This window comes from Chlamydotis macqueenii, chromosome 31 (genome assembly GCF_036417535.1).
Source record: "Chlamydotis macqueenii isolate bChlMac1 chromosome 31, bChlMac1.mat, whole genome shotgun sequence".
Classification (NCBI taxonomy): Eukaryota; Metazoa; Chordata; class Aves; order Otidiformes; family Otididae; genus Chlamydotis; species Chlamydotis macqueenii.
In genome coordinates, this window is record NC_141586.1 from 250,428 (window position 1) to 265,342 (window position 14,915).

Genomic DNA, 14,915 nt, shown 5'->3' on the forward strand with positions numbered 1-14,915 from the left:
TATGTCCTCTTCCATCCGCGGAGCCAAGGACCCCTCTCCTGTCCCATCCCGGCGGGGCACGGGGGGCATTCCCGTCCCCTCCCAGCCCCCATCCCCGCTCACAGGGATGTCTCCTCGGTGGAGCTGCTGATGAACGACCACCAAAGCCTCAAGAGCGAGATGGAAGCTCGTGGCAAGAGCATCGCTGCTTGCCTGGAGCTGGGCAAGACCCTCATCCTCGGCAAGAGCCCGGCGGCCGACGAGGTGCCCGGGGAGGGGACAGGATGGGCAAGGTTGCAGCTTTTAGGGGGTCCCAACCCATCTCCCCGGTCCCTGCAGATCAAAGCTCATGTGGAGAAGCTGCTTGTGAAGAAGAAGGAGATGATGGAGAAGTGGGACAAGCACTGGGAGTGGCTGCAGCAGAGTGAGTCCCACACAAGGAGGGGGTTAGTTTGGGGACGGGGAGGCCGGATCCACGGCAGTGGTGCGCTCATGGGGAGGCAGCTGCCATGAGCGCGTCCTTCTGCCTGCCCCGCCACGTCCGTCTGTCTGGCAGTGCTGGAGGTGCACCAGTTCGCCCAGGAGGCAGTGGTGGCCGACGCGTGGCTGACAGCCCAGGAACCCCTGCTGAAGAGCCAGGAACTGGGCAGCAGCGTGGACGAGGTGGAGCAGCTGATCAGACGGCACGAGGCTTTCCGGAAAGCGGCCGCCGCTTGGGAGGAGAGGTTCAGCTCACTGAGACGGCTCACCACGGTACGGGGCACCCTAGGGAGCATCACTCCCCATCCTGCCCTCCTTCCAAAAGGGCGCTACAGCTGCCAGCTCAGCATCCGCATCCCTGTACCCATCCCCATACCATCCCGATCCCATCACCATCCCATCCCCATCCCATCCCGTCCCCATCCCATCCCATCCCCATCCCATCCCATCCCATCCCCATCCCATCCCATCCCATCCCATCCCCACCCCATCCCACCCCATCCCCACCCCATCCCCATCCCATTCCATCCCATCCCATCCCATCCCATCCCCATCCCATCCCCATCCCATCCCACCATCCCATCCCATCCCATCCCATCCCATCCCATCCCCATCCCATCCCATCCCATCCCCATCCCATCCCATCCCATCCCACCCATCCATCCCATCCCATCCCATCCCACCCCACCCCATCCCATCCCACCCCATCCCCCATCCCCATCCCACCCATCCCATCCCCATCCCATCCCACCCCATCCCATCCCATCCCATCCCATCCCATCCCCATCCCATCCCATCCCATCCCCATCCCATCCCATCCCATCCCATCCCAACCCATCCCATCCCATCCCCATCCCCATCCCATCCCATCCCATCCCATCCCATCCCATCCCATCCCATCCCATCCCCACCCATCCCATCCCATCCCACCCCATCCCACCCATCCCCATCCCATCCCCATCCCATCCCCAACCCATCCCCACCCCATCCCCATCCCATCCCATCCCCATCCCCACCCATCCCACCCCATCCCATCCCATCCCCATCCCATCCCCATCCCATCCCCATCCCATCCCCAACCCATCCCCATCCCATCCCCATCCCACCCCATCCCATCCCATCCCCATCCCATCCCACCCCACCCCATCCCATCCCATCCCCATCCCCACCCCATCCCATCCCAACCCATCCCCACCCATCCCAACCCCCATCCCATCCCCACCCATCCCCCATCCCATCCCCACCCCACCCCATCCCATCCCCATCCCATCCATCCCCATCCCATCCCATCCCCCAACCCCCACCCCCACCCCACCCCCACCCCATCCCCCATCCCATCCCCACCCATCCCCACCCCCACCCCACCCCATCCCCACCCCCCCACCCACCCATCCCACCCCATCCCCATCCCACCCCACCCACCCCAACCCACCCCATCCCCACCCCATCCCACCCACCCCCATCCCATCCCATCCCCATCCCATCCCCATCCCATCCCATCCCCATCCCATCCCATCCCCACCCATCCCCATCCCCACCCCACCCATCCCATCCCATCCCCATCCCATCCCATCCCCACCCCATCCCCATCCCATCCCACCCCATCCCCCATCCCATCCCCATCCCATCCCATCCCCACCCACCCCACCCCATCCCATCCCATCCCCATCCCCATCCCCATCCCACCCATCCCATCCCCATCCCATCCCATCCCCATCCCATCCCCATCCCATCCCCATCCCCATCCCCATCCCATCCCATCCCATCCCCATCCCATCCCATCCCCATCCCATCCCCATCCCATCCCCACCCATCCCCATCCCATCCCCATCCCATCCCATCCCCATCCCATCCCATCCCCATCCCATCCCATCCCCATCCCCATCCCCATCCCATCCCATCCCATCCCATCCCAACCCATCCCCATCCCATCCCCATCCCATCCCCATCCCACCCCATCCCATCCCCATCCCATCCCATCCCCATCCCATCCCATCCCCATCCCATCCCCATCCCATCCCCACCCATCCCACCCATCCCCATCCCAATCCCATCCCCATCCCATCCCATCCCATCCCATCCCATCCCCATCCCCATCCCATCCCCATCCCATCCCATCCCCATCCCATCCCCAACCCATCCCATCCCATCCCATCCCATCCCATCCCATCCCATCCCCATCCCATCCCATCCCATCCCCATCCCATCCCCATCCCATCCCATCCCATCCCATCCCATCCCCATCCCATCCCATCCCATCCCATCCCATCCCATCCCCATCCCATCCCATCCCATCCCATCCCTCCCCATCCCATCCCATCCCATCCCATCCCATCCCATCCCATCCCCATCCCATCCCATCCCATCCCCATCCCATCCCCATCCCCATCCCATCCCATCCCCATCCCATCCCCATCCCATCCCATCCCATCCCATCCCCATCCCATCCCATCCCCATCCCATCCCATCCCATCCCAATCCCATCCCCATCCCATCCCATCCCATCCCATCCCATCCCATCCCATCCCCATCCCATCCCATCCCATCCCCATCCCCATCCCCATCCCATCCCATCCCATCCATCCCATCCCATCCCATCCCATCCCATCCCATCCCCATCCCATCCCATCCCATCCCATCCCATCCCATCCCATCCCCATCCCCATCCCATCCCATCCCCATCCCATCCCATCCCCATCCCATCCCATCCCATCCCATCCCCATCCCCATCCCATCCCATCCCCATCCCATCCCATCCCATCCCATCCCATCCCCATCCCCATCCCATCCCCATCCCATCCCATCCCATCCCCATCCCATCCCATCCCCATCCCCATCCCCATCCCATCCCATCCCCATCCCATCCCCATCCCATCCCATCCCCATCCCCATCCCATCCCATCCCCATCCATCCCCATCCCATCCCATCCCCATCCCATCCCATCCCATCCCATCCCCATCCCCATCCCATCCCATCCCCATCCCATCCCATCCCATCCCATCCCATCCCCATCCCCATCCCATCCCCATCCCCATCCCCATCCCCATCCCATCCCCATCCATCCCATCCCATCCCCATCCCATCCCATCCCCATCCCCATCCCCATCCCATCCCATCCCCATCCCATCCCCATCCCATCCCATCCCATCCCATCCCATCCCATCCCATCCCCATCCCCATCCCATCCCATCCCCATCCCATCCCATCCCCATCCGATCCCATCCCCATCCCCATCACATCCCATCCCATCCCATCCCATCCCCATCCCCATCCCATCCCCATCCCATCCCATCCCCATCCCACCATCCCATCCCATCCCCATCCCATCCCATCCCATCCATCCCATCCCCATCCTATCCCATCCCCATCCGATCCCATCCCCATCCCCATCCCATCCCATCCCATCCCCATCCCATCCCATCCCATCCCATCCCCATCCCATCCCATCCCACCCCATCCCCATCCCATCCCCACCCCATCCCCGTCCCATCCCCATCCCATCCCATCCCATCCCATCCCATCCCATCCCCATCCCATCCCATCCCATCCCATCCCATCCATCCCATCCCACCCCATCCCATCCCATCCCATCCATCCCATCCCATCCCAATTGCAGTCCCAGTCCCAGTCCCAATCCCATCCCCATCCTAATCCCAATCCCATCCCCATCCCATCCTAATCCCAATCCCTATCCCATCCCCATCCCCATCCCCATCCCCATCCCCATCCCCATCTGAATCCCAATCCCAATCCCATCCCCATCCCCATCCCCATCCCCATCTGAATCCCAATCCCAATCCCATCCCAATCCCAATCCCAATCCCAATCCCAATCCCAATCCACCCAGATCGAGAAGCTTAAAGCGGAGCAGAACAAGCAGCCTCCCACGCCGCTCCTCAGCCGCAAATTTTTGGCGGAGCCCCCGGGGGGCTCGTTGCCATCGCTGGGGGGTTCCGAGCTCCCGGAAAGCCGCCGCTGGAGCCCCGCGTCGCTTACGTCCGCCACGAGCTGCGTCCCGAGCGCCTGCAGCCCAAGCTCGACCGCGTGCAGGGCTCTCCCGAGGATGGGGGTCCTGGGGGGGAGCCACCCCCCACTGCCACTGCTGATGAGACCCCGCCGCCCCCCAAAGCTGAGGAACCTGGGGAGGCGCGGGCGGGGCTGCTGGAGCGGCGGCGGGAGCGGCGGGAGTGCCGGCTGGAGCGGCAGGAATCCAGCGAGCCCGAGGCGCCGCGGCAGGACGGCAAGGGCAGCGGGTGAGTGCGGGGACGGGGGCGGCGGGTGAGTGCGGGGACGGGGGGGGCGGGTGCGTGCGGGGACGGGGTGCCAGCATCGCCGCAGGGTGGCCGGCGCCGGCACGAACTTCTCCTCCCCCCGACCCAAATCTCCGCCGACAGCAAAGCCACACTCGCCGACATCGTGGAGCAGCTGCAGGAGAAGGAGGCGGGCGGCCCCTCGCCCGCTCCGGTGAGTCCGCAGCATCCCCTTGGCGTCCCCTTGGCTTCCTTTCGGCATCGCCTTGGTGCCTTCGCGGTGTCCTGTCCCCTTGATGTCCCCTCAATATCCCGTCCCTGTCCCCTTGGCTTCTCTTTGGCGTCTCCTCAATGTCTCGTTGCCTTCAACTTGCTGTCCCTTGGTGTCCTCTTGGTGTCCCCTTGGTGTCGCCTTGGTATCCTCTTGCCTTCAACTTTGCATCCCCTTGGCATCACATTGATGCCCCCTTGACATCCCCTCAGTGTCCCTTTGGTGTCCCCTTGCTGTCACCTCAGTGACCCCCTGACATCCCCTTGATCTCTCATTGGTGTCCCCTTGACATCCCCGCGATGTCCCGTTGGTGTCCCCTTGATGTCCCTTATGATGTCCTATCAGTGTCCCCTCGATGTCCCCTGGACATCCCCTTGATGTCCTTTTGATGTCCCATCAGTGTCCCGTTAGTGTCCCCTCAGTGTCTCCTTGATCTCCCCCTGGTGTCCCCTCAATGTCCCCTTGACACCCCCTTGATGTCCCTTATGGTGTCCCATCGATGTCCTCTCGAGGTCTCCTCGATGTCCCCGTGGTGTCCCCTTGACGTCCCCTCAGTGTACCCTTGATCTCCCCGTGACATCCCCTCAATGTCCCCTCAATGTTTCCTTGGTGTCTCCTCAGTGTTCCCTTGATGTTCACTCGGTGTCCCCTTGAGCTCTCCTTGATGTCTCCTTGGTGTCCCCTCAATGTCTCTTGAGTGTCCCCTTGAAGTCCTCTTGATGTCCCCTCAATGTCCCCTTGGTGTCACCTCAATGTCCCCTGGGTGTCTCCTCAGTGTCCCCTTGATCCCCTCAGTGTCCCATCAGTATCCCTTTGGTGTCCCCTTAGTGTCCCCTCAATGTCCCCTTGATGTTCCTTCAGTGTCCTCTTGGTGTCCCCTCGATGTCCCTTTGGCCTGTCCTCAGTGTCCCCTTGATGCCCCCTTGATGTCCCCTCGGTGTCCTATCAGTGTCTCCTTGGTGTCCCCTTGGTGTCCTCTCAACGTCCCCTTGGCATCCCCACCTTGGGGACCCCCCAGGACCCACATCCCAACGCCCATCGCTCCCCCAAGCCTCGTGAACGGGACTCCCCCGCCCGCCTGCCTGCCGGCCCGGAGGGGTTGCCGGAGAGGACGCCGCGACCCGACCGCCCCCGCGCCCGCGACCGTCCCAAACCTCGCCGACGCCCACGACCCAAAGACCCTGCCCAAGGCCCAGGGGAGACACGGAGGTCGCGGTCGGCCCCGGCGCAGGGCAGCGCCCCACCGCCCCCACCACCCCCCACCCACACGGTGCAGCACGAGGGCTTCCTCTTCCGCAAACACGAGCTCGATGGACCCAACAAGAAGGCGTCCAACAGGTTGGTGGGGGGCAGGTGGAGTCGGGGCTGCGAGGGAAGGGGGCACACCAGGGGGTGGGGGGCCATCACGGACAGGATTCACCAAGTTTTGGGGATCCATCAACGGTGAAGGTTCACCAGAGTTTTGACGTTCGTCACCAGGGGGTGGGGGTCCGTCATGGAGAAGGTTCGCCATGTCTTAGAGGGTCAATTGATGGACATCATGCCCCAGGAGTTGAGGATCCAGAACAGAGAGAGGTCACTAGGTTTTGGGGAACCGTTAATGGTGAAGGTTCACCAGAGCTTGGGGATCCACCAACGGCGAAGGTTCACCAGGTTTTGGAGATCCACCAATGCAGTGGGCGCCCCGTAGCTGAGCTGGCCCACACAACACAAAGCCACCAGCAGCATTGAGTCTCCCACTGGTGCCACCACCCCTGTCACCTTCTGTCTCCCCCCACCCCTTGACCAGATCCTGGGTGAACCTCTACTGCGTCCTGAGCAAGGGCGACCTGGGCTTCTACAAGGATGCCAAGGGACAAGCGGCCGGCAGCACCCACGGTGGGGAGCCCCTCCTCAATCTCCACCACTCCACCAGCGAGGTGGCCAGTGACTACAAGAAGAAGAAGAACGTCTTCAAGCTCAAGTACGTTGGGGCACTGACAGGGGGAGGTCCCCCAAATTTGTGGAGTTGGGTGGCGGCAGGGGGCGTTGAGCGGGTCCTTCTCTTGTAGGACCAGTGATGGGAGCGAGTTCCTCCTGCAAGCCAAGGATGAGGTAGGGGTCTACAGGGTTGGGGGGGGTCACGAAGGTGTTGGGAGCCTCCTGATGGGATTGGGGGGGCCTGATGATGGGTTAGGGGGCTCTGTGGATGCTTTTGGGTTGGTTGATGGTTTTGGGGGAGCTCTTGATGGTTCTGGGGTCTTCTTGATGGTTTTGGAGGACCTAATGATGAGTTGGGGGGCTGTCAATGGTTTTGGGGGACTTGATGGTTTTGGAGGACCTGATGATGGTTGTGGAGGGCTGTCGATGGTTTTGAGGGACCTGATGCTGGTTTTGGGGGGCTGATGGTGGTTTTGTGGTATCCCTCCCCAGGAAGACATGCGGGGGTGGCTGAGGGCGCTGGCTGCCTGCGCCCAGGAGCACGCCGAGGTGGCCCGGTGGAACCAAGGTCTCCTCACCACCTCCTCCACCGACGAGGGGCTCCCCCGGCGGGAGGGTGACCGGCACCCCAGCACCTCAGGGAGACGGAAGTGACCCCCCCCTCTCACCCCCACACCCTACCATTTTTGGGGACCCCCCCTCATTTTTGGGGATGCTTCCCCGTTTCAGGGACGCAGCTCAGACGCGGACTCATCTAGAGGGGGCTTCGTGGTGGAATGGGGGGAGGGGGGTGGTTTTGGGCCCCCCCCACTTTTGTGTCCCATGGGTGGTGGGGCAGCGTGGGGATGGAGTGTGTCCCCCCCAAATCCTGGGGTCCCCCCCAAATCTTGGGTGGCCACCAATCCAAAGCTCCGCCCAAAATCGAGGGTGCCGCCCCCCAAAAATCCAGGGTGTCCCCCCCCCCCCAGATCCTGGGTATCCCGCATCCTGGGTGCCCTCTCACCAAATCCTGGCTGCCCCCCACAATCTTGGGTGTTCCCCCCAAATTCCAGAGACCCCCCCCCCTTCGCTCTCCCCACTTCTTCCGTGCACAAGCCATAAAGCTGGGGGGGGGGGGCGGCAAAACCCTGGGAGTGTCCCCAAAACCCAGGGGGGGTCCCCATCACCTGGGAGGGGTCCCTAAAACCCCAGGGGGGTCCCAAAAACGCAGGGGGGTCCCCATCACCTGGAGGGGTCCCTAAAGCCCCAGGGGGTCCCCAAAACCCAGAGGTACCCCAAAATTTGACACTCGTGGCCCTCCCCCAGGACACCTTCCTCCCCCACCCTGGGGACCCCCCACCCCCCCGCCCCGGCCCAAGCGCCGCGCTGTGACTGTATAAATGTAATAAACCCCCTCCCCCCCCCGCTGCGCCCCCTCCCAGCACCCCCAAAATAAAGGAGCAGGAAGGGACCCCTCCCCCCATGGCGTCTGTGGGGCTGGGGGGGTCGTGGAGGAGTTGGGGGGCTGGGGGGGTTAAAAGGATCCCTGAGGGGTCCCATGGGGATGTGCAGGGGTTCGGGGGGCTGGGGGGTCGCTGAGGGGGGAATGGGGGCTTAGGGGGGCTGTGGGGGGGATTGAGGGGCGTGGAGGGGCTGGGGGTGCTGGGGGTGGGAGGGGGCGATGCACTCTGTGCCCCCTCGTCCCCCCGCGAAGAGATGCTGCTGGCCCTTTAAGAATGGGCAGGGTCGGGGGTAAAAAGCCCGCCTTCTCCACCTGACTGACACCACACTGGGCCAATGGACGAACAAGGTCGGCGCAGGCTGGGGCGAAACCACGGGCGGGGAGCGCGGGGCCGCGCCGGCCTCTTCGGACGGACCAATAGCGAGCAGCGGAGGGCGGGGCGATGGAAGTGGATTGGCCAATGGGAAGCTGGAGGGCGGAGAACGCCGGGCGGAAGCGGCGAGATCGGGCAGCCATGGCGGAGCCGGGCGGCGCGGCGCGGCCCGGGGCGGAGGTCGTGCAGCTCAACGTGGGCGGCAAGAGGCGCGTGGGTCCGGTCCCGCGGGACTCCCGGGACCCCCCGGTTCCCCCCGGTTCCCCCCGGTTCCCCCCGGTTCCCCCCAGCCCCTCTCCGGTCCGGTCCCCTCATCCTTCCGGGTCCCCCTGGTCCCCTCCTTTCATCCTTCCGGGTCCCCCCGGTGTCTCCCTCTCAGCCTTCCGGGTGCCTCCAGTTCCCCTCCTCACCCCCCAGTCTTTTTGCCCCCTCCCCCCGGCTTTTTGGGGGCCTCCCCACGGTCTTTGACCCCCCCCCCCCGGTGTCTTTCTGCACCCCGCCCCAAAATTTCTGCCCACCTCCCCTCCGGGGTCTTTCTCCCCCCTCCCTTGATGTTTTTTGAGGGGGTCCCAGCATCTTTTTGCCCCCACCCCCACGTTTCTGCGCCCTCCAGAGTCTTTCTACCTCTCCTCGAGGTTTTTTGGGGGCCTCTCAGAGCCTTTATCACCCCCTCTCCCCCCAGGTCTTTCTGCCCCTCCCCGGGGTCTTTCTGCCCCCCAGGGGGTTTCTTGCCCACCCGCCCCCCCGGGGTTTCTGCCCACCCCCACCTTTTTTTTTTGCCCCCCAGTCTCCCAGGCCGGCTCTGACCCTCGCCCTGTCCCGCAGGTTCAGCACATCCCGCCAGACCCTGACCTGGATCTCGGATTCCTTCTTCTCCAGGTGACGAGGGAGAGGGACACACAACACAGGGACCCCCCCAGGGGAAAAAGAGGGCGACCTGGAGCTGGGGTGGGGGGGTTTCATGCATTCCCTCCCCCAACCCCTAAATCCACCCATGTCCCCCCCCCCACAGCCTCCTGAGCGGCCGCATCTCCACCCTGAAGGATGAGACGGGAGCGGTGAGCCCTTCCCGAACCTTGGGTGGTGGGGGTACCCTCTTTTCCGGGGTGGGGGGAGGAATTCACAAAAATTTAATCCCCCTCCTGAAAAAAAAAAAAAGATTTTCATCGACCGGGACCCCACCGTCTTTGTCCCCATCCTCAACTTCCTCCGGACGAAAGAACTCGACCCCCGAGGTGTCAGCATCTCCCTCCTCCTCCATGAGGCTCAGTTTTACGGCATCACCCCTCTAGGTGACGAACGGGGGGGCAGCTGCCGATTGGGGGAGGTCCCCCCAAATATTCCCCGTCTGGGGGCTCACAGCTCTGTCCTTGCTCCCCTCACCCCCTCCAGTGCGCCGCTTGCAGCTACGGGAGGAACTGGACCGTTCGTCTTGCGGCAACGTCCTCTTCAACGGCTACCTGCCCCCCCCAGGTAAACGTGCCCCTCCCGTGGGGTGGCATCGCCCCATTTCCCCGCGCCCAAATTTCTCCCCTTGACCACTCCCCCCCTCGCCAGTTCTACCGGCCAAACGCCATAACCGACACAGCGTGGCGGGACCGCAGCTGGCTGCACACGCGCCGACGCCGAGCGCCCGAGCCGCGGTGCGCCGCAGTAACACCATGCCGCCCGGCCTGGGCCACGCCGGCTCACTGGGGCGCCTGTCGGAGGAGCGGGCGCTCCCCGCTGGTAAGGACGAGCCCATCAGGGGTTTCACCGCTTCTGCCGGGTGCGGCACAAATGTTCCTGCAGGTTTTCTTTTTCCCACCTGTAGCCAACGAACCGGGAGCGGTGCGGATCGTCTGCGGGCATCACAACTGGATCGCGGTGGCTTTCGCCCAGTTCCTCGTCTGCTATTGGTAAATTGGGCGAACTGGCGACCGCCGTCTTGTGCTGGTGGTGTCGCCAAGCCTTCCATCTTCTCCTCCTTGTCCCCAGGATGAAGGAGACGTCGGGGTGGCAACAGGTCTTCTCCAGTCCCCGGTTGGACTGGGTGATCGAACGGGTGGCCCTCAACGCCAAGGTCCTCGGCGGAGCTTTGGGCGACCACGACAAGATGGTGGCCGTGGCCTCCTGTAACGAGATCATCCTCTGGGCCCTGCAAGCTGACGGCAGCGGCAGTGAGATCGGTGAGAAGTGCCCCCCAAAATGCCTTGATCCTCAAGCTTCCTCAGGGATCTTCAGGCTTCCTTGAGGTTCCTCAGGGATCCTCAAAGATTACCAAGGATCCGCAATCATCCTCAAGGATCTAGAAGGTTCTTCAAGGATCTTGAAGGTTCCTTAGGAATCCTCTAAATTCTTCAAGGTTTCTTGAGGATCCTCAAGGCTTTTCAAGGTTCCTCAGGGATCCTCAAAGGTCATCAAGTTTCCTCAGGGATTCTCAAAGTTCTTCAAGGTTTCTTGAGGTTCTTCAAGGTTCCTCAGGGATTGTCAAGGACTCTCAAGGTTCCTCAGGGATCCTCATAGTTCTTCAAGCTTTCTTGAGGGCCCTCAGGGATCCTCGAGGATCTTCAAGGTTCCTCAGGGATCCTCAAAGATTATCAGGGATCCTCAGTTATCATCAAGGATCTTCAAGGTTCCTCAAGGATCTTCAAGGTTCCTCAGGGATCCTCAAGGACCTTGGCAAGATCTGACTTCCTTGGCTTCCTCCTGGATGTCTTCTCCTCTCTCAGGCGTCTTCCACCTGGGAGTACCGGTAGAAGCCCTCTTCTTCGTGGGGAACCAGCTCATCGCCACCAGCCACACTGGCAAAATTGGCGTCTGGAACGCCGTCACCAAACACTGGCAGGTGAGCGCGGGTTGTCACCACCGCCGGATTGTCCCGGAATTGTGTGTGTCCTCACTCTCCCCACCAAAATGCCCTTCCCAACCCTCCCACAGATCCAGGACGTCGTCCCCATCAACAGCTATGATGCCGCCGGCACCTTCCTGCTCCTCGGTTGCAACAATGGCTCCATCTACTACGTGGGTGAGTGCCGGTGACGTGGCTTTGACCGCCCTGGCCGGCGGCAGCGCCGTCACCACCCCCTCGTGTCCCCCAGATGTTCAGAAGTTCCCCCTGCGCATGAAGGACAACGATCTCCTGGTGACGGAGCTCTACCGCGACCCTACCGAAGACGCCGTCACTGCCCTCAGCGTCTACCTCACCCCCAAAACCAGTAGGAACTCCCTGCCGCCCGCCTCGGGGTGCTCCCCCCCTCACCAGTTTGGTACTGGGATGAACTGGAGAGGGGTTTGGGATCGTTCATGGGGGGGCGTTGCATCTGTAGGTGACAGCGGCAACTGGATCGAGATTGCTTATGGAACCAGCTCCGGCGTGGTGCGGGTCATCGTGCAGCATCCTGAGACGGTGGGCTCCGGCCCCCAACTCTTCCAGACGTTCACCGTGCATCGCAGCCCCGTCACCAGGATCATGCTTTCGGAGAAACACCTCATCTCTGGTGAGCGCCGGGCAGGGGAACGCCGCCAGGCCACCAAACCGCCGGTGCTGGCCGCTCGCTCAACCCTGCACCTCCCCAGTTTGCGCCGACAACAACCACGTGCGCACTTGGACGGTGACGCGTTTCCGCGGGATGATTTCCACCCAGCCCGGCTCCACGCCCTTGGCTTCCTTCAAAGTCCTTGCCCTGGATGATCTCGACGGTCCCAGCAGCTGCAGCGCTGGCACCGACATCGGTAAGGAGGCGCCGGATTTGGCGTCGAGGCGGGATGACCAGGCGCTGAGCCACCCTTTGTTGTTTTTTTTTTTTGGTTTGTTTTTTTTGCCGGCAGGGCCTTTCGGCGAGCGGGACGAGCAGCAGGTGTTCATCCAAAGAGTGGTGCCGGACGCGTGCCAAGTCTTCGTCCGGCTTTCCTCCACCGGCCGAAGGTGAGCGCAGGCGGTTTTGCCGCCGAAAATGGGCGGCGCCGGGCAGGGGTGACGGGGCACGTCTCCCGACAGGATCTGTGAGGTGCGCTCGGTCGATGCCGCCGCCATCACCGCCTTCACTGTCCACGAGTGCGAGGGCTCCAGCCGCATCGGCTCCCGCCCCCGCCGCTACCTTTTCACCGGCCACGCCAACGGCAGCCTGCAGATGTGGGACCTCACCACCGCCATGGAGATGCTGGGGAAACCTCCAGGTGCCTGGCGCAGGGCGGGGTCGGGCTGTCCCTCTCCCAAAAACCCCAAAACGCCAAATCCTCACCCTTTTTATTTTTGTTTTTATTTTTTCCCCCGCAGAAACCAGCGGAGTGACTGAGGAGGAGCTCTTACAGCAGCTGGATCAGTGCGATTTGGCGTTAAGCGGTGCCCCTGCCCCGCCCCGCCTCCCTGACACCAGGTAGGGGTGACTCACAGCTCCTCTTCCCCCCTTTTATTTATTTTTTTTTAATATTTCCCCCAAATTTGGAGGGTTCCCCACCATTTTTCCCCGTGGCTTTGATTTTTCTCCGCAGCCTCTGGTCACCCAAACTGAGAGGTTCGCCAAGCGCGTCCCCGCCACCGCCGCAGTCTGGGGGGGACTCCACCGGCCGCGCCCGTTCTTGGCGAGGGGAGGAAGGGACCCCCCCATTTTCAGGGCGCCCTCGAGAATGGGAGGGCGGCTTCACGGAGCGCTGCCAGGAGCTGGCCCAACGCCTCGCCCCCCCCGACCACCCCCAAACTTTTCGTTTCAGGGCAAAACCCAAACATTTTCACCCCTCCCCACCCCGTCGACCCCCCAGTTCCGCCCCCCCCAGCTCCCCAGTTCCAGCCCCCGACGCCGACACCCCCCTCCTCATCCCCCTGGTCGCCCCCAAATCCCGGCTCAATGAGACCTCGTTTTGAGGGCGGGGGGGGGGAGGACTCCCCCCCTCCCCCCAGTCCCATGCTGTGCCTTCATTTTGCGCCCCCTCCCCCCACTCTGCCCTCCCCCCCGAGGATTTGGGGGGCACAGAGGAAGAGGGCCCCTCCCCCCACGCCATACACCCCCTTTTTCCACCTCTGCTTTGTGCCCTGTGTTTTTTTGGGGGGGCGGGGCTCCCCCCCCGTAGCAACATCCCGTGGAGGGCAGGGGGGGATCAGCCCCCACCATGGGGGGGGCCCAGGCTCTCCTGGGGGTCCTCAGTGTTTCCAGGGCTGGGGAGGGGGAGGGGGAACGACACGCACACACGTGTGCACGCACTGGGCTGGGCGTGGCTGGGGCACACGTGTGCGCACGGCACAGACGCAGCATTGGGTGTGGCCACACAGCGTGGTGCGTGTGCATCGAGCATCCCGTGCATGCGGCTTCACACGTGCACACAGCCTCACATGTACGGGCGCAGCTTTACATGCTTGTACACAGGTTCACATGTGTACGCAGAGCCTGACACGCATGCACACAGCCTGACGTGTGTGTATGCAGTGTAACATGCCTGTAGACAGCCTGACACGGATGCAGACTGCCTGACACGCTTGCACACGGCAGCAGCCGTGCACGTAGCTTCACATGTGCACGTGGCCTGACATGTGCGCGCACACAGCATCACATGTGCACGCGGCCTCGTGCGTGCGCACAGCCCGGCACGTGTGCTCACAGCGTGACGTGTGTGCAGAGCCTGACGTGTGCGCGTCTGTGCCCCACCCCCCGCCACCCCAAATCTCCGCGTTCTCTGTGGGGTGGAGGGGTCTCTGTGGGGCCCGCCGTGGGGCGGGGGCTCCCGCGTGGGGCAGAGGAGGATTTTCCCGATGACGTCACAGCAGGGCCCCTTGAGGGGGGGCTGGGCTGCCGGGGGGGGGGGACGGGACAGGAGGGGACCACCCCATGCCCTGCCCCACCCCCCCAGAGGGGACTCAGGTGACGTCAGCGTGGGGGAGGGGCATGGAGGGCCTGGTTGTCCCCGTGCGCTCCCACCCCCCCCCGGGGCCGCCGGTCGGGGTGTGGCCAGCGCTTCCGCTGAGCCCCGCCCCGAGGCCCCGCCCACCTCGCCTCCACCGCCCTTCTGCTAGCGAGGAGTGGGCGTGGCCTCTGCTCGGTCCCTCCCGCTGGGCTGTTAATATGCTGCTGTGGGCGGGGCCTCCGCGCGGGCTCCCTCAAGGCGCTGGGCGTGGTTTCCTCTTGGCCCCGCCCACGTGACTACCGATAGGACTACGTGGGCGTGGCTTCATCCCGACCCCGCCCCCTCTCTCAGCCAGGGCTACAGAGCGCGGGAGAGGGGACGCG

At 63.6% G+C, this 14,915-nt stretch overlaps 2 protein-coding genes across 2 annotated transcripts; both read left to right on the top strand.

Moving 5' to 3' along the window:
• On the top strand, positions 1-8,351 carry SPTBN4 (spectrin beta, non-erythrocytic 4; the record flags this gene model as incomplete). Its single annotated transcript, XM_086769150.1, is given in 10 exon segments — positions 1-243; positions 319-403; positions 536-732; positions 4,308-4,373; positions 4,376-4,713; positions 4,855-4,924; positions 6,033-6,319; positions 6,771-6,944; positions 7,033-7,075; positions 7,394-8,351. Coding segments are annotated over 10 exon segments (1,665 nt in total), but the record flags the coding sequence as incomplete, so codon positions are not given.
• Positions 8,352-8,846: 495 nt separating this feature from the next.
• Positions 8,847-13,674, top strand: SHKBP1 (SH3KBP1 binding protein 1). The gene is made up of 17 exons (XM_086769198.1): positions 8,847-8,924; positions 9,541-9,594; positions 9,728-9,773; positions 9,875-10,007; positions 10,108-10,188; positions 10,273-10,443; positions 10,529-10,613; positions 10,693-10,883; positions 11,427-11,542; positions 11,635-11,722; positions 11,796-11,912; positions 12,024-12,194; positions 12,274-12,429; positions 12,526-12,622; positions 12,695-12,873; positions 12,974-13,073; positions 13,189-13,674. Exons 1-17 carry the CDS (start codon positions 8,857-8,859, stop codon positions 13,556-13,558), a joined length of 2,223 nt encoding a protein of 740 aa, XP_086625324.1. The 5' UTR covers positions 8,847-8,856; the 3' UTR covers positions 13,559-13,674.
• The last annotated feature ends 1,241 nt before the right edge of the window (positions 13,675-14,915 follow it).

What these genes read in the sequence shown, in the direction of transcription:
- SHKBP1 (XM_086769198.1), top strand. Translation starts at nt 8,857, where the DNA reads ATGGCGGAGCCGGGCGGCGCGGCGCGGCCCGGGGCGGAGGTCGTGCAG. An exon ending in TTACGGCATCACCCCTCTAG is followed by an intron (nt 10,008 to 10,107) that starts GTGACGAACGGG and finishes CACCCCCTCCAG; the next exon opens with TGCGCCGCTTGCAGCTACGG. An exon ending in CTACCTCACCCCCAAAACCA is followed by an intron (nt 11,913 to 12,023) that starts GTAGGAACTCCC and finishes TTGCATCTGTAG; the next exon opens with GTGACAGCGGCAACTGGATC.